This window comes from Aspergillus luchuensis, chromosome 3, assembly GCF_016861625.1.
Source record: "Aspergillus luchuensis IFO 4308 DNA, chromosome 3, nearly complete sequence".
Lineage (NCBI taxonomy): Eukaryota > Fungi > Ascomycota > Eurotiomycetes > Eurotiales > Aspergillaceae > Aspergillus > Aspergillus luchuensis.
Genome location: NC_054851.1, coordinates 3,024,872 through 3,047,360, shown reverse-complemented (window position 1 = coordinate 3,047,360; position 22,489 = coordinate 3,024,872). Strand labels below are relative to the sequence as shown.

The following is a 22,489-nucleotide window of genomic DNA, read 5'->3' as shown; positions in this document are numbered from 1 at the left end:
GTGGGTGTGGATGGTGAATGTCTGAATCCTTCCCTCAGACAGGTTTCAACGGCTGCACATCGGCGCCGTCTCCAACACAGCAAGCGAGGATGGAGACGGACAGAGAAGCCGGACGAACAAGGGAACCCAGCGAGGGTAGTGGGGACTGGAGAGGAAGTTGTCTAGACTCTGACCGACTCGACTGGTCCAACACAGAGCATCCCCCCATCGGATAGACAGAGCTCCATTCCTTTACTGCTTGTGAACGCGCTGTGCGACCCCTCAACCCCGTCGTCATACCCCTTCAGGGACCAAGTAGAGTCCCCGAAAGTACGACGACCTATCAACCATCCTCTCCCACATTATAGATTTGACATCGGACCAGTCCCGACGGAACAGTAGGTTGGAATAAAAGGGAGGGAAGACAGCAGGGGGTGTGAGAATGAATAGTTTGCAGTGGCCGGAGCTGTTGTGCTTCAATGCGTGAGGGAACACAAGAGAGATTGAGAATCTCGCCGTGGCACTGCTTGGGTACTGGACCGCGCCCCCAGTTCTGATGATGATGATATTATTTTCTACCTTCCTGTTATGATGACTATTGTTTCTGTATCAACTAACTAGTAAACTTCCTACTATACAGTAGAAAGCGAGAGCCAAGTCAGCGGTGGGGACGAGGTAGAACAAGAATGGGATCCCTCAACTTGCCTTCTACAGTAAGGTTCTGATTAGTTGATTCTCTTCTCTCTGTGTGTATGTGTGAGAATGTGAGCATTCAAAGGTCTGGTGCCGACGTCAGATCCACATGGCTTCAGCGCCAACCGACCGGGAACCTTGCCTCCCTCAACTCTGATGTTCTCTTCCTTGGTTCAGTCCAGCTCGACCGCATCAAGAATGCTATTCGAGCGGGTGGAAGTCCGGCGCTGTTCCGCGGAAAACTCCAACGGTAAGGGATCTTGGCGCCATGCTTTGTGAGCATATCTGTTGACGGCCGGCAATGACGGTCGGGATGTTTTGTTAGTTGCCGCCTGTTCCAATCCTTCAGTACTTCATTCTCAAAGATGCACGATGGCGATCGGACAAAAGGTGCTGTATAGTTTGTATTCCGTACATTGTGGAAGGAAAGGATTTCCAGGGACGTCATTCCGCCGATTCTTGAGGAGATTTAGGTATTCTTGACGAGTCGGCCGACTGCAGAAGTTAATTGAGCGGATCGTTTCTATTTCCAGTGGATTCTACATCATGATGTTGGTTGGTGGAGCACCAGTCCAAGCAGGACCATTCATCGCTCTTCTGTGCATCTAGCAAGTAAAAGTGCTGTGTAGTGTGTAGTGTGTATATGCATCATGGTGCATTCTTTTGTATCCTGCTGGTGATCTATACAACGACTCATCTTACAGATAGATTCATTTAGTAGAAGGAATGGCGTGACCAGACGCTAAACCCCAATTAGGCAGGTCCAGACCGACTGACTCATCCATGCCTGAATGCTGCCTGTATCCTCAGGCAGCAATGGCTTATCTCCAAATCGCGCTTTAATCAATCCTGCATTCCATTGACTCCTCATCCCAGCATCACAAAACAATTCTTCCCCATCCCTGTCCTCCCTCGACAGTCTCCCTCTCATCAGCCAATTGACCTCCATCCTCCATCCAGGGAATGCCTTTACCCTTTCCCACTCACCCTTAGCCACCTAGAAACCATGAAATCCCCCATCTCTCTTCTCGCGGCCGTCGGCGTAGCCTCGGCTGCCTCCCCGCAGACCCTCTTGTCCCTCGCCTCCACCGCGTCCGACATCATCGACGCTTCGCCGTTCCTCTCGTTCCACCGCGACATCGTCCAGATCCCCTCCGTCTCTGGTAACGAGACGGCCGTAGGCACCTTCGTGGCGGAATTCCTCGAATCGCACAATTTCACCGTCATCAAGCAGCCCGTCCCCTCATCCTCCAAAGGCGACCCCGACCGCTTCAACATCTTCGCCTACCCATCCACCTCGCCTTCCCAAGACCGCCCTGAGATTCTCCTGACCAGCCACATCGACACCGTACCCCCCTTCATCCCCTATGGGCTCCACGATGACGCAAACAACAACTCCAACATCCTCATCTCCGGCCGCGGCACCGTAGACGCCAAAGCCAGCGTTGCCGCCCAGATCTTCGCCGTCCTCGATACCCTCGAATCCAACCCATCCGCTAGCCTAGGCCTCCTCTTCGTTGTCGACGAAGAAGTTGGTGGCCTCGGCATGCGCACTTTCTCCGACAACTCCACTCTCAACCCTTCCCCGTCCCCCTACCACACCGTCATCTTCGGTGAACCCACCGAGCAGGCCCTCGTCGCCGGTCACAAAGGCATGCTGGAGTTTCCCATCATTGCAACTGGCCAGGCCGCTCACTCGGGATACCCTTGGCTCGGTAGCAGCGCCATCTCCGCCCTCCTGCCCGCCCTGTCGCGGGTTGATCATCTAGGCAAGATCCCAGAAGCGGAGGGCGGACTTCCCGCGAGCGATAAATACGGCGAAACCACCGTGAACATTGGGCGCGTGGACGCTGGCGTCGCGGCCAACGTAGTGCCCTCGTCTGCCATCGCTGAGGTGGCGATCCGTCTGGCGGCGGGGACGCCCGACGAGGCGAGGGACATTGTTGCACGTGCGGTGAGAAATGCCACGGGTGGTGACGAGCATGTGTACTGTGACTTTGCTGCGTATGCTGGTGGGTACGCGCCTCAGGACCTGGACACAGACGTTCCCGGATTTGAGATCACCACGGTGAACTATGGTACGGATGTGCCGAACCTGAAGGTCTCCGAGGGAGTTAAGCGCTACCTGTATGGCCCGGGTAGTATCCATGTTGCGCATGGTGATAATGAGGCTATTACTGTCGGACAATTGGAGGAGGCGGTCCGTGGGTACAAGCGGCTCATTGAGGCTGCTGTGCAGCGGGCTCGCAGGAATTAAAAGTTGACCAGCTAGCCATTAACCAGCCGACTAGCCACGACGTGTACATATAACGAGGAAACGATCACGATTGTTTCTCTCCGCTTACTACTAGTACGTATATTCTGTACATAGTATATAGACACCCACAGGGAAGTTAATATATGTACTAGAGGATCTATCGTACAGACAGAACATTCAATCCGAAGCCAACTAAGTCATGAAATAGCAAATCCTACTACTAGCAGTAACACTAGTAGTAGTACCAGACATACAAAGCCAAAACTGTAGATAATGAAAGTAGTAGACAAGAGACCCAAGTGCCTGCCTCGGATGTAACAAGCCAGAATGCAGGAGCAAATATATACTAACAGTACTTAAGTATCAAAAGCAAGCATCAGACAAATCAATAGGCGATAAAATAAATTCGAGGCATATTTCTTGTATTTTGGTAAATTCGAGGAAACGTAGTCCAAGAGATATATATAAGAGCAAAAAAAAGAAAAATAGATAGTCAAAAAGAAAATTATACCGACTCCTCCACTTCCTCACTGGATGTCGTTATCGTCCGACTCTTCCTCATCCACCCGGTCTTCAATTCACCCGTCGGCTTGAACCGCGGGAGAGGATGCGCCTCTGTATTGAACACATGTTCTTCCAGAGAGATGAAGTCGCGGTCCGAGAAAAGCAGGTAGAAGTATTTGAGCGTCTCTGCCATCCAGAAACTCTCCATGTTGTCGCGCTTCAGTGGGGGGTCGTCATCGGCGTTTGAGAGCGAGGTGAAGCCGGTGATTTTCTGGGGTTTCGACTTCTGTCGGGTTCCGTCATCTTCTTCTGCCTCCGATGATGATGTTGAGCTGGATGCGTCTTCTTTGCTGAGTTCATCAACAGGGATGTCCTCGACCACGGCGGTGTGCTTGACGAAGGACTTGAACATCTCCCAGCCCCAGTGCCGGTAGATGTCGTCTCCAGTGATGCGGTACATGTAGAAGAGGGATTCGACGGTCTCTGGGCGTTGGAGGTTGTGGCGGTCTTGTTTGTGGATGTTGAGGTCATCGCGCCATTTGGTGGAGTAGTCGCTGACGGGGTAGATGGATTTGGAAAGGAGGGGAAGTTCGCCAGAGGCTTTTTGCTGGCCTGAGCTGGGGTTGGCAATTGTCGAGTCTGGGTACATGTCTGTCTCCATAACACGGGGGTCGTCTACATTGAAGTAGGTAATTTCTGGTGCGAGGCCGGTCTTCGTGATTAGGTACGTTGCCCAGCAGGTCTTGGTTAGTTCTCGGGCGAGGAGAATCTCTTCCTCCTGGCGTTGGCCCCAGTCGGGTGACTGTCTTGCCTCGGAAAGAGGACGCCCACCGGTTGCTGCGAGGGCGATAGTGCCGGGGTAGAAGCAGACTAGATGGTCCATCTTGGGGGAAAGGACTCCGTGCAGCCCGGCAGGGCGTTCGCCCAGAACGGTCAACTTGGCATTCTGCGTGTAGGTGATTAGGTGCTTGCGCACGCCGACGAGGGACTCGTCCCACATGTCCTTGTAGATCGGTTCAGTCTCCTGCGTTTGAAGGTACTGCTTGATGAGGTATTCTAGAAAGACATCAGTCAGCGCATTGGAATTAACGCATGGAATCAGCTGGATATATACCGTAGTACGAGTCGCCTCTGCTACCGAGACGGATGTTATCGCCTTTAAACTCGCCGGTCTCTGGATATACGTAGATCGGAAGCAATCCGTCTTCCATCTTCTGGTCGTCCACGACCTCCATGACCTTCTCCACAGCTTGCCAGTACTCGGCCTCGCCTGTCAGCTTGGCCAAGTACTTGAACTCCAGCTGGAGAGTAGTTGCTTCGGCAGTAGATGAGGCGCCATTATCCGCATACGAGGGGAAGCCCTCGGATTTGTTGAGATTGATACTTGCATACGGAATGCCAGTACCGGATTCAAAAGCGCCCAATAGACGATCTGCCAGATCGGTGGCCTTCTCGATATACAAGTCTTCTCCCGGCGCGCCTGTATCGTCATCCGTGAGCGGAGCCAGCTCGGGATAGTTCGTGGAGAGATAGTGTGCGGAAAGTAAGCCTCCCAGCATGCGAATGGTAGTCTCGAAGGTATTCACATCGTGGTCCTGGTTGTATTGCAACGAGTTGTGGATCCAGCTGCGGGCATGTTGCACTCGCGACGTCAGGTTCATAATCATCAACGTGTCCAGCGCATCAACAATTATCCACCCCATTCCTCCTTCAATCATGTGTCGGCCGTTTTTGGCGATAGGGTGGTATTCATCGTAACCTAATCACCAGCAGACAAAGCCATTGTCAGTCACCACATCCAAGAAGCAGAGATTATTTTTCATTCAAAAACATACCCCACGCATGAGCTGCATAACCATCCCAACTGACAATGAAGACGTCGCGGACTTTCTCCCTCCTTGCTTCCCAGTCAATTTTCTCTGTCACTGCACTGCCATCGTATAGTGGTTCCGACTCCTCAAAACTTTGCACCCACTTCCAGAGCTCGGCGCCCTTCTCCGCGTCCGGTGTCTTCCATTCCGGCTGACCAGAGCCAGAGTAGTACCACAGAGCGAGCAGAACAAACAGACATAGTCCGCTATATATGATCTTCCGCCGCCTGGCTCTCGGACCGGTGCGTCGTGGTGCGAAGTAGGGTTTGTCCTTGTACATGGGGAGAGTGCGGTCGCCGGCGAGGGGATTGTTCAGGGAGTTGGAGATACCAGTCGGAGGCGAAAACCCATAGCCAGGCAGCCCGTTGGTCCCAGGGCTTCGACTAGCACGCCAGTAGTTATTCTGGAACGGTTGCTGAGACGAAAATGGAGAACTGTTCCGAGGGGCCTGGAAAGACATGACCACCACCGCCAAGCTTCTACTACTATATCTGTCCTCTACCGAGGGAGGACCACACCTCCGATGCGCTCTAAGTCCGAGACAATCTGTGGCCTGTCAGATTTATTCGCATAGGTTCAGTGTCTTGTCTCGGATTGAGGCTGGTGCTCAGGCAAGGACGTCTGGTTACAGGATACGTCGTTCGTTCGTAGGTAGGTAATTAGGTAGTCTGGGGTAAGCCCCCAAAGTAGTAGTCAGTATCGCGGCAAGACTATAGTTAACGGGGGCGAACGGTTTTAGATCTAGTAGGAAAAATGAGAGGACCATTCAACGGTTAGCCAAAAGAAGCACTGTGAATTGCTGCAGCGATAGTGAGCTCCCAGGAGTAAATGGTAAGATTACCGATAAAGTTGGCAGGCCCCCGATTGAACCAAGCATTTGATCTCTTTGCGATTTAAGATGACCGGTCGCAAGTTGGGTCTGTTGATCTCCGCGGACTGTCTCCCGATGCACACTAATAGGCCATCGATGGTTCCTGGACAGTAAGATACTGAACAGGTGTCAACTATTCTGAGAAGATGTTTCGGCGCCTAGGGAAACTGATTCGAGCATTACATAAAAGTGAGGACAGCCATTCCGTTGGACGCGTGTAAAGCCCATGTGGCGCCTAGCTCAACTTGTCCTCAGCGCATGGATGCCGATCCTTGGTCGCGGCCTTGGCGACGAACGGCGGCATATTCACAGTATCTGGAGAGGAAGAGGAAGCCATCATCGTCATCAATACTGGTACTCAAGCTCGATTGTTCAGTTACAACCCATGGCAGACATTATGTTTACCCGGTCAGGGTCCAATGCCCCGGGTCCATGCACCTTCTTTGCCTTAGTAGTTTGTGGGGAAACTTCCCATGTGATTAATTGGGCTATCACTTAAACCGTACCTACTACTTTAAGTAACAAGGCTGCAAACTGCACGGCATTATCACTGCATGGATTGTGTACATTAGATGAGCATAAGCAGATTGGGGGTGGGCTTCCCATAAGTTGGAAATAATAGCTTTCTACATCATGGCTAATTCTCAGGTATTCAATCAAGCGGGAACTACAACTTCTGGTATTCCAGCTTGCCCTCCAGCTTCTTCGCCTCAGCCACCTTGCGGACCGCTCTGTTGAAGTCATCCTGGTTGATCGCATCCCGGTAATCCTTGATAGCAAATAGACCACTGTCTCTATGTTAGTCTCAATCGGGTAAAAAGGGCAGAGCAATAATGGAAAATAAACATACGCTTCCGTAACAACGTTGCGAAGATCAGCACCGTTAAGTCCGTCGCTCATCTTCACCACACTTTCGAAGTCGATCTCGCCATCCAGTTGAACGGTGCTGGAGTGGATCTTCAAGATCTCCAGACGACCGACCTCGTTGGGCAGGGGAATTTCGATCTTACGGTCGAGACGACCGGCTCGCAGCAGAGCCGGGTCAAGCGTGTCGGGCCGATTCGTAGCCATAATGATCTTCGTCTTTCCAAGGTAATCGAAACCATCCAGCTGGTTGAGAAGCTCCATCAGTGTACGCTGGATTTCTCGATCAGCCGAGGTACCCTCCGAGAAACGCCTTCCACCGATAGCGTCGATTTCGTCCATGAAGATAATGCAAGGCTCGTGTTCTTTGGCGTATCCGAACATCTCTCTTATTAACCGTGCAGATTCACCGATGTACTTGTCGACAATAGCGGACGAGACAACTAGGACAGAGTTAGCGATCTAGGCCTACCTAAGCCCGCGCCCGGAACTAGAGATGTATACCTTTCAGGAAGTTCGTCTCCATTGAGCTTGCCACTGCTCGTGCCAACAGCGTCTTTCCGGTACCAGGAGGACCGTAGAGGAGCACACCCTTGGGCGGCTTGATTCCTACTCTTTGGAAAAGCTCGGGGTTCTTGAGCGGCAACTCAATGACTTCTCGAAGCTCGCGGATCTGTTCGTTCAGACCACCAATTCCTGCGAAGTTGATCTGGCCTGGGTCCTCCAGTGACATGTTGTATACCAACGGATCAACCTCTCTCGGGAGCATTCTCATTATAGTAAGTGTGGTCATATCGAGGGCGACACGGGTACCCTGCTTCAGCTTTGCTTTATCGACCTTCGAGCGGCAACCGACGACATAACGCGGTCCGGATGATGCCTTGACAATGACTGAAACAGGTCAGCTCACATACCGGTAAAGAGGGTAGCATATTTGAACATGTTCTGCCCGGGAATAAATGGTATAGGGATGAGATATCGAGATGAACTTACATCTCTCCTCATCCAGCTGCTTCAACACTTCTCCGATGATCTGGCCGACACTTTGCAGCGCCTTGATGTTCTCTTCAGAGATATCGAACTCTCGTTGCAAATCCTTGATTCCCATGCGAAGAGACTTGAGCTTGGCTTCCCATTCTCGGAGCTCAAGCAGGCTCCTCTTGTAATCCTCGAGCGCCTGCTCTCTCTCCGGATCGCTGGCGCCGTTCATGATGTAAGGCAATCAGGGAGACCGAAAAGCAGAGCGAAGTCGAAACAGCAAAATCCTCGGGGGTCTTTAGAAAACAAGGTAACGACCCGGGAGGGTGAATATGCAGATGGATTGATAAGGGATGGGCTGGTTGACGGTACTTGGTCTTACTGCATCCAGCTCGGCGAGCTGTCGAGGAGCTCACAGCAGCCACCAGCTCACAGTGATCACATGACGCTGGCTCCTCGACAATGACATAATCACCAATGTATGCCTGAATTTATGCCTTGATGATTAGGCTGCAAGACGATAAGGCCACAAACCGATCACTCGTCGGAGTATCTATTATCCGGGGTAGCTTCTCAGGCACCAAGGTGTCTGTGTCTTAGTCCCTTTGCCGCGGGCATTTTCGTCATTACGCAATGGAAGTTTCCAGACAAGAAAGCGCTGGATGTTTTCCCACCCATTGAGGGGCATGTGGAAGATGCTCTCTCAACGTATGAGATAGATCATAATCGACATGACTGGTAGTACTCTGACTCATTCAATTGGTCCTGGGCGATTTACAGAAAGTTGGGACTACTAATGGAGGGGTAGGTGCGTACAGTATTGTTGTTGTGTGGGAAAGGAGGGGGCTGTTGCGCCTACAGGTGACAGGATGCATCTGCGATCTGTACCATAAGCATCATACTTTCTATTACCTTTAGCCGTGACCCAGGTCGGGAAAGAAGACATGAAAAGAGGAGCCATGGAGCCTTGTCAGTTCGTCAACCCCGTCCTCAGCAGCAACACCCGCCTTACCCCGAGGGAATGCGGAAGATCTCGCTGGGGAGGGTAGCAGTTTGAGAGTCTAGAGACAGCTTCAGCCAGCGAGAGCAGCGACTGATGCTGGCTGCCCCACCATTCCCTTGGAAAGATTCGGAGGACGAGACCGTGAGCTTTCCCGGGGACACGCCTTTTGGGGGTGGGAAAGCTTACAAGAAGTAGCCTACCTGTAACAGTCTGTTGTCGTGTTTATTATTTATCTACTACTTCCCCCTCCTCCCCTCCTCTTGTGTTAGAGTACTCTCAAGAAAGCCCTTTCCTTACATAGTACAACCTTCATCCTCAAGGTCCTGTAAGTATTACTTGTCCCCTCATACCCATACTCATCATCATCATCAACATCACTCCTATCATCTCTCTTCTTACCCATTTCCTCCTGTTCTTCAACTTCTCTAAGCTGGGGAGAGTTCATGACCCCGCCATCATCCCACCATGTTGTTGTGCTTGACCCCTCCACCCACCCATCCATCAATCCTCCTGTCTATATCCTCATCACTCCATCCTGTTTGTCCATCAAATGATCTGGCATGTCCGGATTTAGCACCAATCCCATTGATGAGATGATCGTTTGGGAAACTTGGGCTGTGCCGAGCCTGGTCTATTCGATGGATCGGACCTCTCCACCTCTCCCCTTCCTTTCCCCCCCTCCCCGTCCTTCCCTTCTCCGTCACTCATCCGCCATCCGCTCATTCTTTTTGGGTCCTCGGTGAACACTCACCACCCTCCCCCCGCTGCTACTAGTGCACACCGAAACAGCAAGTCCGGAGCGCTTACATTTTTGCCTCCTCCGTTTTTCCCTTATATCTGGGCCTTGTTCTCTCTTTGCCATCTTCGTTTCCTTTTCAGTTTCACTGATCCAGAACTCTCCTTCCCCCCAGTCCATCAACATGCCTATCTCCAAGATCCACGCCCGCTCCGTCTACGACTCCCGCGGTAACCCCACCGTCGAGGTTGACGTTGTCACCGAGACTGGTCTTCACCGTGCCATTGTCCCCTCTGGTGCTTCCACTGGTTAGTAGTCAACAAGCAATCAAGGACCTTGTTGTCCTCCAGCTCTACATTTGAACATGCTGACAGTCAATATCCAGGCCAGCACGAGGCTCACGAGCTCCGCGATGGTGACAAGACCATGTGGGGTGGCAAGGGTAAGTTCAGAGCATCCTTCTCTACCAGACTTGGTGTGATCAATTCCATCCAGCTGACATCCATTGCTTGACTTAGGTGTCCTGAAGGCCGTCAAGAACGTCAACGAGACCATTGCCCCCGCCGTCATCAAGGAGAACCTCGATGTTAAGGACCAGTCCAAGGTTGATGAGTTCCTCAACAAGCTCGATGGTACTGCCAACAAGTCCAACCTCGGTGCCAACGCCATCCTTGGTGTCAGTCTGGCCATCGCCAAGGCCGGTGCCGCTGAGAAGGGCATCCCTCTCTACGCTCACATCTCCGACCTTGCTGGTACCAAGAAGCCCTACGTCCTCCCCGTTCCCTTCCAGAACGTCCTGAACGGTGGTTCCCACGCTGGTGGCCGCCTGGCTTTCCAGGAGTTCATGATCGTCCCCAAGTAAGTTGCAGCCGACATGCCATTTCCAAAGTAGATCGCATCACTAACCAGCATGTAGCACTGCCTCTTCCTTCTCTGAGGGTCTCCGCCAGGGTGCTGAGGTCTACCAGAAGCTCAAGGCTCTTGCCAAGAAGAAGTACGGCCAGTCCGCTGGCAACGTTGGTGACGAGGGTGGTGTCGCCCCCGACATCCAGACTGCCGAGGAGGCTCTTGACCTGATCACCGAGTCCATCGAGCAGGCCGGTTACACTGGCAAGATCAGCATTGCCATGGACGTTGCCTCCAGCGAGTTCTACAAGGCCGACGTCAAGAAGTACGACCTTGACTTCAAGAACCCCGAGAGCGACTCCTCCAAGTGGCTCACCTACGAGCAGCTGGCCGACCTCTACAAGTCCCTTGCCAGCAAGTACCCCATTGTCAGCATTGAGGACCCCTTCGCTGAGGACGACTGGGAGGCCTGGAGCTACTTCTACAAGACCTCTGACTTCCAGATTGTCGGGTACGTACTCTGCTCAATGCAACCTCTCCGTTAGGGTTGTTCGTCGCTAACTGATTATTCATTTCTATAGTGATGACTTGACTGTCACCAACCCCCTGCGTATCAAGAAGGCCATTGAGCTCAAGTCTTGCAATGCTCTCCTGCTCAAGGTCAACCAGATCGGTACCCTTACCGAGTCTATCCAGGCTGCCAAGGACTCCTACGCTGACAACTGGGGTGTCATGGTCTCCCACCGCTCCGGTGAGACCGAGGATGTCACCATTGCCGACATTGCTGTCGGTCTGCGCTCTGGCCAGATCAAGACCGGTGCTCCTGCCCGTTCCGAGCGTCTGGCTAAGCTGAACCAGATCCTCCGTATCGAGGAGGAGCTTGGTGACAACGCCGTCTACGCCGGCGAGAAGTTCCGCACTGCCGTTAACCTGTAAATGCAGCCATTTCCTGTATAATGTCACCCAGTGCAAGACCCTTTAGCGGTCCCCACTAGCCCTTCCCAGCGGCTGCAGAACAGCATCGTTGGGATGGACCTAGGCGGCGAAAACATCAGAGATGATTAAGATTTATGATGACGAATTCAAAGGCCAAATAATTGAATTTAGTGGCACATAATGAAAAATATTTCTTTTCACCCTTCAATATAGAGAGTTCCTATTGTTTCCCCTAAGTATAATGTAGATTGATAGATAGCAAGTAGTAAGATTGGGCATCACGGGCAATCCCGCGTGCACGTGACCATGCCGCATGCCCCACGGGATCAGCCACTCGGTCGTTCAAACAAATTCCCTCCTCCAGCAGTACCTCGTCAGCGACACCAGTTCCTCTGCGAGAGACTTACGCTTATCACCGGCTTCACTGCCAGCCACGCAACTCACTTTCCAGCTTGTCATTTTCGCCCCAAACTTGACGACTTTTGCCCGCCATGGCTCCTTCAAAGTGGGGTATGTCCTCTTTTGGATTTTTGTGGCCCTCGCCCGCCTTAGGAATATACATTGCGTGACAACATGGCAAGCCATTCACGATACTGACGGCTTCATTCAGATGACGAAGAGGAGAGTGTCTCTCCCCCTCCTGTGGTTGCCCGCCGCAAGTTCGACGATGAGGAAGAGGAGGATGTAAGTTTTTTTGCCGCCCCTCCCCCTCCCTTTCCATTTTTGCCTCACAATCTGCCCCGCGCCGTCTCTCTCAACCTCAGTCGTTGAAAGAATCCCTCACCGCCTCTACCCACACAATCTGACTGAATGAATTCTAGGTCCTTGACTCCTGGGACGCCGCCGAAGACTCCGAAGTAGAGCGCGAGAAGGCCGCCAAGGCAGCGGAGGCCAAGGCCAAGGCCGAAGCCGAAGCCGCCGCCAACAAGAAGAGCAAGGCACAGCGGATACAGGAAAAGAAGGCCCAGCGGAAGGCAGATGCCGATGCTGAGACTTCGGACGACAGCGACGAGGACGAGGCCGAGCGGAGAGCCCGTCTCCGCAAGACCGAGAAGGACGCTGACCTCAAGCACGCCGAGGACCTCTTTGGCGACATCGACCTGAACCGTATGCGCAACCGCAGCGCTCCCAAGGCCGTGGTCATCAGTGACTCGGCCGACCCGACCCAGGCCGTCGATCTCTCAGCTATGCCTCTCTTCAAGCCCGCCACCAAGGACCAGTTCACCCGCGTCACTACCACCCTTATCCCTCTGTTGACGACCCAGTCGAAGAAGCCCCAGTATGCTCTGTGGGCGCAGGACTTCGTCAAGCAGCTCGTCAAGGACCTGCCCAGTGGAGATGTCAAGAAGATTGCTTCTTCGCTGACCACCCTCAGCAACGAGAAGATGAAGGAGGAGCGTGCTGCCGATAAGGGTAACAAGAAGACCAAGGCGGCCAAGACCAAGGTCTCCCTGGTCACCTCTAGAGAGAACAGGATTGAAACCAACTCTTATGATGATGATGGGTTGGATGACGATGACTTCATGTGATTTTGTTATTTAGAACATTTATATTTCCTTTTTCTTTTTCTTTTCTTCTCAACCATCAAACCAACCCCCTTAACTTATCTGCTTCATTTGCTTCTAGTTTCTCGTCTATAATTCTTCTATGCTCATCTCAATTATCCGCTCCATATCTTTGCTAGACCGGCTTTGCGCCCTGACATGCATCATATAAAACCATGTCCATTTGTCCTCATCTGTTTTGTATATCCGTCATATAAAATGTCTTTTTTCTTTTTCTTTTTTTTTTTTTTTTTTTTAATTACTTATCTTTCGCTATTTGGCTTCCTATACGGTTTTTATAGGGCATGGCTCATCTCTCCCGTACATATATGCGTGGGTAGCATATATATTTCCAGCTAGTACTTATAGAAGCTGTCGCAGTTATTCGCTTACTAAGTCTATGGCTCTTACTATGTATGAAATGTTCATCTTGGGACGTAGTGTCAACGAGTACTGGGAGGTGATGAGGTAGTATATGTTCTATATGGGCAGTGGGTGGCAGTAAGCGTGTAAAGACGGCTATTTATCTTTACGGCGGTGCTAAACTTCCAACGGTGGTAGCAGTAATGGGATCGCGGCTCTCGAGGAGAATACAAGATCTAGCAGTTATTCGTTGATAATTCGAATCCCGCTAGGTATCGGGGCATGGGATTGAGAGAACTGGTTACTTTGATTTGAGATATTGTAAAGCTTAAGGCTCTTAACACGTACGAGCGAAACAGCAGGGGGAAATCGGGAAAAGGGGCGTGGGGGTGAATAAAAAAGTTGAAATAAGACACTGTATCTTGCTGGGGGTGAATAAAGAGAGAATAAAAGAGAGGTAAATTCCACTCAGCCCCTTTTCTTCGCTCTCCAAACATCAAACTCCGCCGGCCGACCCACAGGATCCCGAACAAGTGGAAGATATGTGCCGGTCCAGACCCTTCGCACAGCTAAAAGCAGACCTTCATAAGCGTTTCCGGGTAGTATTCGCACACCTGAACTGGCACGTCGGGGACACAACTGTTTTTGATACACAAGAACACACACCACCCCTCTAGGACTCAGGGGCAGCGGGCTTGGGCTCCTCGGCCTTGTCCTCGGGGGCGGCGGCGGTCTCCTCCTCGGGCTTGTCCTCCTTGGGGGCAGCACCCTCGGCATCGTTGCCATCAGAAGAGGTCCACAGAGTGAGGTTGTCACGCAGGAGCTGCATGATCAAGGTGCTGTCACGGTAGCTCTCCTCCGAGAGCGAGTCGAGCTCCGCAATGGCGTCATCGAACGCCTGCTTGGCAAGGTGGCAGGCACGATCGGGGGAGTTCAGGATCTCGTAGTAGAAGACGGAGAAGTTCAGGGCGAGACCAAGGCGGATGGGGTGGGTGGGGGTAAGATCAGTCTGGGCGACATCGGTAGCATTCTGTATGATTATTAGTGCAAGTCCTCCAGTATAGCACGCAATTTGAAGAGCTCACCTTGTAAGCCTCATGGGCGGCGGTGGCAGCGACCTTGCGCTTGTTGCCAGAGGCAAACTCAGCGAGGTAGCGGTGGTAGTCACCCTTCCTATAGTTCGTACAACAGTCAGCCTCTGCTCTCTCTATACCTGCCAGTAATTGTTTGTTCCCTGAAACCCAAGACTCACATCTTGTAGTAGAAGACCTTAGACTCGCCAGTCTCGGCCTTGGGGATAAGGGACTCGTCCAGAACGTCGAGGACATCCTGGCAGACCTTCTCGAGCTCGGTCTCGATCTTCTGGCGGTAGTCACGGATGATCGAGACGTGCTGCTCAGAGCCCTTGGACTCCTCCTTCTGCTCAATGGAGGAGATGATACGCCACGAGGCACGGCGAGTACCGACCACGTTCTTGTAGGCAACGGAGAGAAGGTTACGCTCATCGACGGAAAGCTCGCCTCCAATCTGATGCGGGGTCAGCTTGATCCACGGGTAAAAGGGGGTTACGGGGGGAAAAAGGGGGGGCTTCTCGTCAGACGGAGGTAAGGGGGGTTCATACGTTGGCGACTTCCTGCATAAGAGTTAGCGATTATGCTTGTTGAGAGCCCAGGGGCTGACAGGCGGCTACTGACCTTCATGTACGTGACCATCTCTATAGGCGGTAGGGATCAGCATGTGAAGCCAACATGGCAGAGCAGTAAACAGGCATCTTACCATCGTAGCGCTCAGCCTGCTCACAGAGCCGGGCGAGGAACGTCTTGCTGCAGAAGGGTGTAGTGTCAGTGTTGCTGTTGTCGGGCCACTGGTCGAGACGGGTCTGGATCCTTACTTCTCACGCTGCAAGTAAAGGGGGGAGAACAGTTAGCTGAGTCCAGACTAATCGCGACGCAACAACTGAGAAAACACAAGAGAATTTCCCGACATAGGAATACATGCGGCTAGGGATCAAACGGCTACAACTGGACGGACGCCAGGTGAAGCCGCCAGAGCAGAGAGAGGGGTCAGGCTGAGGGGGTGGAATAACATACCTCAGAAGTCATAGTAGGCGATCTGATGGAGATAAGGGGATTGGGAAAGACGGTGGTTGGTTTGGTAGAGGGTGAAAAGGAGAGAGTAGAGGTGCAAGATACCGAAGTAGAGCACGAGACAACGGAGAATGGGATGAAAAGAAGATGGGAATCACGAGAGGTTTGGCAGATGTGATCCTCCAGCAACGAGTGATGGACGGTGAAGGTGACGACCAGCCAGCTTTAGCGAGAAGCGGGCGCCTCGTCTGTTTGCGATGTTTGCTCTCGCAGCCTCAGGCAGGGTAATGGTGAGTCAGCAAGCAAATCTCCTGCTGGTCACCTGCTTCCGCCGGTCACTGGACCCTGACGTAATCTAACAATAATCACTCCGGGTTTAAAAGCCAACTAGGCAATTAATGGTTAGTGCCTCCTTAGTTGAGCGGTCGCTCTCAATTATTAGTGAAAGACTCCCAATTATGCGGCATAGTAACATCCTAACATCCCCCAAACGGGGAGAGATTATAGTAGCATAGTAGGAGCTGTAAATAGAGATTTCCAGAATTTCATGGCCCGGAATCGACTGAGGCAGCCATGAATACTTCCAAGAGCCTGGGTGCAAGAGTTGAAAACCATAAGAGGGCGGCTAATGATACCAGTTCATGTGGGAGATAGATCATACTCATTTTCCCCTTGAGTTGAATCATCATGCTCTTCCGTTCATCAGGACCAGAATCGCTCTGGTCCCCTTTGTCTTTTTAACTGCCAAGTTCGTCCTATTCTGCCGGTTATTCTCTACCGCACAACCGGTGAAGATGTTATACGTCGCGCTTCTCCACCCTCAACGGGCTGTGGTACCGTGAGCTGTGCTCCGTATCTCCGATGATCGTCTATTCAGAACCGCACGAGACGAAAAGAAAAGAGATGTTGAGAGCCCGGCAGATGACAAGTTCACCGGTTATTGCCCGATTTAAAAAGAAACCCTTAATTTACTATCCCAATTAGGCTGACCGTGCTTTTGGCCATGCAAACTAAGAGACGACTATGGGTTTCCCTACTACTAAATACACCCTTCCTGAGCGGAGATTACGCAGGACTGCAACAACCACCGAAACAGGCGGGCTGCTGAGTCAAGACATTGGAGTTTCAAAAGGAGAACCACCAAATATACCGCTGGACGGTATGAAATCACCTTCTGGAGCAGTGTGGACGGGCCCTCTGCCCTACAGGGCGTCTACAAGGGCCGGACTAGGCAAGCTGTCGTACCGTTTGGTGTGGATGGGTGGAAGATCGATGACTTGTTTGGGGCAGGTGCTCTGGGTCCGATACCATGGCGGAAAGCACGGAATCGAATCAAAATCTACGAGAGACAAGAGGCCTCCACCGGTGTTATGCAGCACCTTCCAATCCGAGGAGTGAGACCCCGCTAAATGGGCGCCAAATGAACCAGGATGACTGCGAATTGTATGGGACGAATGGTTTTTAGTTCGGGTCTTGGGGTCAGCCAGGAAGGCATCATCGTTTCGCAGTGGAGAGTGTATGGTATTGTTATGGCCGAGCGGTGGGTTTCTCGCTTGCAGAGAGAGAAGAGAGAAATAGAGACTTGAGGGAGATAACGCCGAGAATGAAAATGGATACGTAGGAAGATTATTTAGAACTATTAAGAAGGCTGTGCAATGTTGGGGGGAGAATGCGTCCCTTTTTTTAATTTCTTTTCTTTTTTTTTCCTTCACCCTTTTTTTCCTAATTGATCAGTTTTATTTTCTTCAGCTAATTTATTCTTCATGAACTTTCATGAACATGAAATATAACAGATACACAGCTATAGAACCTTTCTAGGAAGATGAGTGTAATAATCCAGTCGTAAAGACTACTAAACAGGCCAAGTGACTCCAACGCCCGGACTCACAGAAGCACGGTCATGGTATGGTTCAGCCCTGTCGGATTGGAACCGGCAATTCTGGCGCAGCGACGGGGGGGAACCAGATAGGATCCAGACACCGCAACTGAAGAGAACACGTTGAGTGCCTGACAAAGCCGCCTCTGGTTCACGGTTCCCGAGCCCCCAGAGGCAAAATCCCTGGCCCATCATTCGGCCTTGTATGGAATGGGGAAATTTATTTATAAATTATAAATCAGCAGTTTTTGCCATCTTCTCAAGAGAATACCCCGTTTTTTCTTTTCTTTTCTTTCTTTCTTACTTACTTCATTTCCTTCCTTCCTCCTTGGCTGACGGTATCTGGTGTATTGATTGGTCTTGCCCGGTATTATTAACAACGGTACTATCTGGTGTGTCCGCTTTCCGCTTCCCATCCTAACCTACTATCTATCTACTACTCTTCTAGATCCTTCCCGCTAAGGGACTAACCTCTCCGACTTGATTGCAGTGCCACTCACTAGGTCCCAAGCTTCCGGCCACTTGGCGTTCATGTCTTGATCTGGGTTATATCCCCGGTCACTTCCCTTCCTTTTCTCTCTTTTCTCTGTTGTTCCCGCTCCAGGCCACCTTGCGCTTTTCTGGGGTCCCAACAACATGGAGCACTCCTACCTCTATTCCCCAGCCGAAGTGCTGGACCATTTTGACGTCAAGGAGAGCTCTGGTCTGTCGCAACAGCAGGTCTCTCAATCGAGGAAAAAGTACGGTCCTAACGGTATGTTGCAGCTTTCCTTCCCCATGGGCAATGTCGCAGGCACTAACTTGCGGTTCGAATCTTCATAGCCCTTGCGGAAGAACCACCAACCCCTCTCTGGCAACTTGTGCTGGAACAATTCAAGGACCAACTGGTCCTGATTCTACTGGGCTCCGCTGCTGTATCTTTTGTTCTGGCTCTTTTCGAAGAAGGAGATGACTGGTCCGCCTTTGTTGACCCCGTTGTGGTATGAGCTCGAAAGCCTCCCGAGTCTGGCGCGCCTCGACCCAAGACACTAACGAACCCTGTTATTCCATAGATTTTGACGATTCTGATTCTCAATGCCGTGGTTGGTGTTACCCAGGAGAGCAATGCTGAGAAGGCTATTGCTGCTCTTCAGGAATACTCTGCAAACGAAGCTACTGTTGTCCGTGATGGCGTTACCAAGCGTGTCAAGGCCGAAGACCTGGTTCCCGGAGATATTATCGTCGTTGCGGTTGGAGACCGTGTTCCAGCGGATTGCAGGCTACTTGCTGTTCACAGCAACAGCTTCCGAGTGGATCAAGCCATCCTGACCGGTGAGAGTGAGAGTGTGAGCAAGGACGCCCGCACTGTTCATGACAAGCAGGCCGTTAAGCAGGATCAAACCAACATGCTCTTCTCTGGTACCACTGTTGTTAATGGACACGCTACCGCCATTGTGACCTTGACCGGTGGATCAACCGCCATTGGTGACATCCACGAGAGCATCACCTCTCAGATCTCGGAGCCAACCCCACTGAAGCAGAAGCTCGATGATTTTGGAGACATGCTGGCCAAGGTAATTACCGTCATTTGTATTCTGGTGTGGATCATCAACATCGAGCATTTCAACGACCCTTCCCATGGAGGCTGGACTAAGGGAGCCATATACTATCTTAAGATCGCGGTGTCTCTGGGTGTGGCTGCCATTCCCGAGGGTTTGGCTGTGGTCATTACCACCTGTCTCGCACTTGGTACCCGTAAGATGGCTCAGAAGAATGCAGTGGTCCGTTCGCTTCCCTCTGTCGAGACTCTCGGCAGCTGCAGTGTGATCTGCTCCGACAAGACCGGAACCTTGACCACCAACCAAATGAGCGCAGAGAAGATCGCGTATTTGAATGCAGCCGGCACCGGTGTTGAGGAGATTGATATTGAAGGCACCACTTTTGCGCCTGAAGGTAAAGTCACTCGCGATGGAAAGGAACTCCAGAACGTTGCCGTGTCCTCGGCCACTGTCCGACAGATGGCGGAGGTCATGGCTCGCTGCAACAGTGCGACTTTGGCCCACGATGCGAAGAACGGCTCATTTTCCTGTATCGGTGAACCTACTGAGGGTGCACTGCGTGTTCTGGTCGAAAAGATTGGCACCGATGATGCCGCTACAAATGCGAAGCTGTTCCGTCTCCCCGTCTCCCAGCGACTCCACGCCGCAAGCGCGTACTACGAAGCTCGCCTGCCCTTGAAAGCAACCTACGAATTCTCGCGTGACCGGAAGAGCATGTCCGTGCTCATTGGAAATGATAAGGAACAGAAGCTACTCGTCAAGGGCGCTCCCGAGTCTATCTTGGAGCGGTGCACACATGTTCTTCTTGGATCTGACGGCAAACGGGTGTCTCTCACCAAGTCTCATCTTGATAGGCTCGCTGCTGAAGTTGTGGGCTACGGTAGCCGTGGTCTTCGTGTGATGGCTTTGGCTAGTGTCGACGGTGTCAACAACAACCCTCTGCTTCACAACGCTCAATCGTCCCAAGACTACGCCCAGCTGGAACAAAACATGACCCTTATCGGACTTGTCGCTATGCTCGATCCCCCACGCGTTGAGGTCGCAGCTTCCATCAAGAAGTGCCACGATGCTGGAATTCGGGTTATCGTCATTACCGGTGACAATCAGAACACCGCTGAGTCGATCTGCCGTCAGATTGGTGTCTTCCACGAGGGCGAGGACCTCAAAGGCAAGAGTCTCACTGGAAGGGAGTTTGACGGCCTTTCGGAGGCTGAGAAACTCGAGGCTGCTAAGACTGTGTCTTTGATTTCCCGCACCGAGCCTAGCCACAAGTCCAAGCTGGTCGATCTTCTCCAATCTCAAGGCCATGTGGTTGCCATGACTGGTGACGGTGTCAACGACGCCCCTGCCCTGAAGAAGTCGGATATTGGTGTGGCTATGGGAACAGGAACCGACGTTGCTAAGCTGGCTGCTGATATGGTTTTGGCCGACGACAACTTTGCCACCATCACCGTGGCTGTGGAAGAGGGACGTTCCATCTACAGCAACACTCAGCAGTTCATCCGCTACCTGATCTCTTCGAACATCGGCGAAGTGGTGTCGATCTTCTTGACCGCCGCCTTGGGCATGCCTGAAGCCTTGATTCCCGTGCAGCTTCTCTGGGTCAACCTTGTCACCGACGGCTTGCCTGCTACTGCGCTCTCATTCAACCCCCCTGACCATGATGTGATGAGACGCGCCCCCCGCAAGCGCGACGAGCCCCTGGTTGGCGGCTGGCTTTTGTTCAGATACATGGTGATCGGTACTTATGTTGGTGCGGCTACTGTCTTCGGCTACGTTTGGTGGTTTGTGTACAACCCTGAGGGTCCTCAGATTTCCTTCTGGCAATTGGTAAGATATGCGTCGTCTAGTCTACTTACTTGGTTTTCATCCCGGCCTTGCTAATTTCTATGTAGTCTCACTTCCACAAGTGCTCCTCGCAGTTCCCTGAGATTGGGTGCGAGATGTTCTCGAACGATATGTCCCGCTCGGCCTCTACTGTGTCTCTTTCGATCTTGGTCGTCATTGAGATGTTGAACGCCATGAACGCACTCTCGTCCAGCGAATCCCTTCTTACGTTCTTCCTCTGGCACAACCCCATGCTGGTCGGTGCCATCGTCCTTTCGATGGCGTTGCACTTTGCGATCCTGTATGTGCCCTTCTTGCAGGGTTTGTTCTCGATCCTGCCCCTGGGCTGGATGGAATGGAAGGCCGTCGTGGCCATTAGTGCCCCGGTTGTGTAAGTCAATCTCTTGAATCTCCCTCTACCTGGCGAGAATGTTTGCTGACCGAAACCAACTAGGCTCATCGATGAGGTTCTCAAGTTCGCGGAACGTCGTCTGTACAATAACGTCCCAGCAAGATCTACCGTCGAACAACAGAACGGAGGAGTGGGGAAGCCTAAGCGGGCGTAGATTTGAGCAACGAAGTGATGACTCGAATATGAGGGGGTGCATTGATGATAGATATAGATATCGGCCCTCCAGCCCTGTTATATTTTGGTTTTCTGCTGTTGGGTGGTTGATTACATGTACGTAAAACATGTTGGATGTTCTGATTGCATAAGAACAACGAAGAGACGACTTGTGTCTGTATCTGAATTCTCCTGAATTGTGATTATCTGATCGTATACAAGTTTGGGGAGTAATTGAAGGTCACGTTGTCCAGGCCCCGTGACGTGGACAGGGGCCAATACAGCCATTGCCTCAAAATAAGAAAAGTAGCACTACCACCCGTACTCTGGACCCAGCCATTGCGATCTCACTTGCGACTGGCTGAACCCGGCTAAATCCACTTAGTGGCCTCACATCAATGACTTTCCCCTTGCTAGCAGGCAGCAAGCTCTGATTATGTCGCATATGCAGCTGAACGCGCATGGTCAGTCTTGTCAGTCAGGTTATTAGCCTAATTCCCGCGACTGCGGAGTAAGAGGAGCAAAAAGGATATAAGGAGGGAGGGACAAATAGGGAACTTGGAAAGCCACCTTAACCTTTTCTTTCTACCACTAGCAGGGCAAGCCAAAGCCAATAAGCCATCATCGCTAACTATTCTCAAGTCACCCAACCAGGCTCTGATCGATGCGGGGGAAACCGCCGAGATGAAGTTCACGGCTGCTGCTGCTACCCGCCACTATCCTTGACCCTCGCGCTTCACGAGGAATGTTACCCTGAATTGGACGCACCTCGAGCAATCGGGCTGACCTCTAACGGCTAAAGATTGGCTGCGCTACAACTCATGGGATGTCGGCCCGTCTCGACTCCTCACTGGTGGATTCTAACCGGTGATCCTTCCCAAGGATTGTCTGGATTTGTGGGGAAGAAGTCTGGGGATGGCGGTGCTACTGCCCGTCTTTACGCTTGGCTGGGCCTACAGCACCAATTCTAGTGAGAGGGGAATGAGGGGGACTCTGGGGAGAAGAGAAAGAGTGTATTTTCTGGGGTGATGCCAAGGAACATGCTCACATGGCTTGCAAACTTGATGCCCTCATGCTGAACGAAGTATTAGTACATAAGGAGCTAGGGTGCCAATGTCTGGGGCTTCTTCTGGCGCTTGAATCCCTGCAAG

General features: G+C 51.9%; 7 protein-coding genes across 7 annotated transcripts; 4 read left to right on the top strand and 3 right to left on the bottom strand.

Annotated features, from left to right (window-relative positions):
• Positions 1-1,678: 1,678 nt before the first annotated feature.
• On the top strand, positions 1,679-2,929 carry AKAW2_31016A (M20 family metallopeptidase; the record flags this gene model as incomplete). The annotated part of the gene is made up of 1 exon (XM_041687594.1): positions 1,679-2,929. The coding sequence occupies one exon, from the start codon at positions 1,679-1,681 to the stop codon at positions 2,927-2,929; it is 1,251 nt and encodes a 416-aa protein (XP_041541463.1).
• A 505-nt stretch (positions 2,930-3,434) lies between these two features.
• On the bottom strand, positions 3,435-5,764 carry MNS1 (glycoside hydrolase family 47 protein; the record flags this gene model as incomplete). Its single annotated transcript, XM_041687593.1, has 3 exons — positions 3,435-4,489; positions 4,548-5,192; positions 5,269-5,764. The coding sequence occupies 3 exons, from the start codon at positions 5,762-5,764 to the stop codon at positions 3,435-3,437; spliced, it is 2,196 nt and encodes a 731-aa protein (XP_041541462.1).
• Positions 5,765-6,842: 1,078 nt separating this feature from the next.
• Positions 6,843-8,249, bottom strand: rpt4 (proteasome regulatory particle base subunit RPT4; the record flags this gene model as incomplete). The annotated part of the gene is made up of 4 exons (XM_041687592.1): positions 6,843-6,963; positions 7,026-7,482; positions 7,544-7,930; positions 8,033-8,249. The coding sequence occupies 4 exons, from the start codon at positions 8,247-8,249 to the stop codon at positions 6,843-6,845; spliced, it is 1,182 nt and encodes a 393-aa protein (XP_041541461.1).
• Positions 8,250-9,940: 1,691 nt separating this feature from the next.
• aspf22 (enolase acuN) lies at positions 9,941-11,538 on the top strand (the record flags this gene model as incomplete). Its single annotated transcript, XM_041687591.1, has 5 exons — positions 9,941-10,064; positions 10,142-10,198; positions 10,275-10,614; positions 10,673-11,113; positions 11,184-11,538. 5 exons carry the CDS (start codon positions 9,941-9,943, stop codon positions 11,536-11,538), a joined length of 1,317 nt encoding a protein of 438 aa, XP_041541460.1.
• Positions 11,539-12,029: 491 nt separating this feature from the next.
• Positions 12,030-13,067, top strand: HCR1 (eukaryotic translation initiation factor 3 subunit J; the record flags this gene model as incomplete). Its single annotated transcript, XM_041687589.1, has 3 exons — positions 12,030-12,048; positions 12,149-12,222; positions 12,360-13,067. The coding sequence occupies 3 exons, from the start codon at positions 12,030-12,032 to the stop codon at positions 13,065-13,067; spliced, it is 801 nt and encodes a 266-aa protein (XP_041541459.1).
• Positions 13,068-14,118: 1,051 nt separating this feature from the next.
• AKAW2_31011S (14-3-3 adaptor artA-like protein) lies at positions 14,119-15,157 on the bottom strand (the record flags this gene model as incomplete). Its single annotated transcript, XM_041687588.1, has 5 exons — positions 14,119-14,475; positions 14,531-14,618; positions 14,698-14,972; positions 15,067-15,078; positions 15,140-15,157. 5 exons carry the CDS (start codon positions 15,155-15,157, stop codon positions 14,119-14,121), a joined length of 750 nt encoding a protein of 249 aa, XP_041541458.1.
• Positions 15,158-18,044: 2,887 nt separating this feature from the next.
• Positions 18,045-21,339, top strand: AKAW2_31010A (calcium-transporting ATPase; the record flags this gene model as incomplete). The annotated part of the gene is made up of 5 exons (XM_041687587.1): positions 18,045-18,162; positions 18,231-18,388; positions 18,461-20,776; positions 20,842-21,164; positions 21,228-21,339. 5 exons carry the CDS (start codon positions 18,045-18,047, stop codon positions 21,337-21,339), a joined length of 3,027 nt encoding a protein of 1,008 aa, XP_041541457.1.
• Between the last annotated feature and the right edge of the window lie 1,150 nt (positions 21,340-22,489).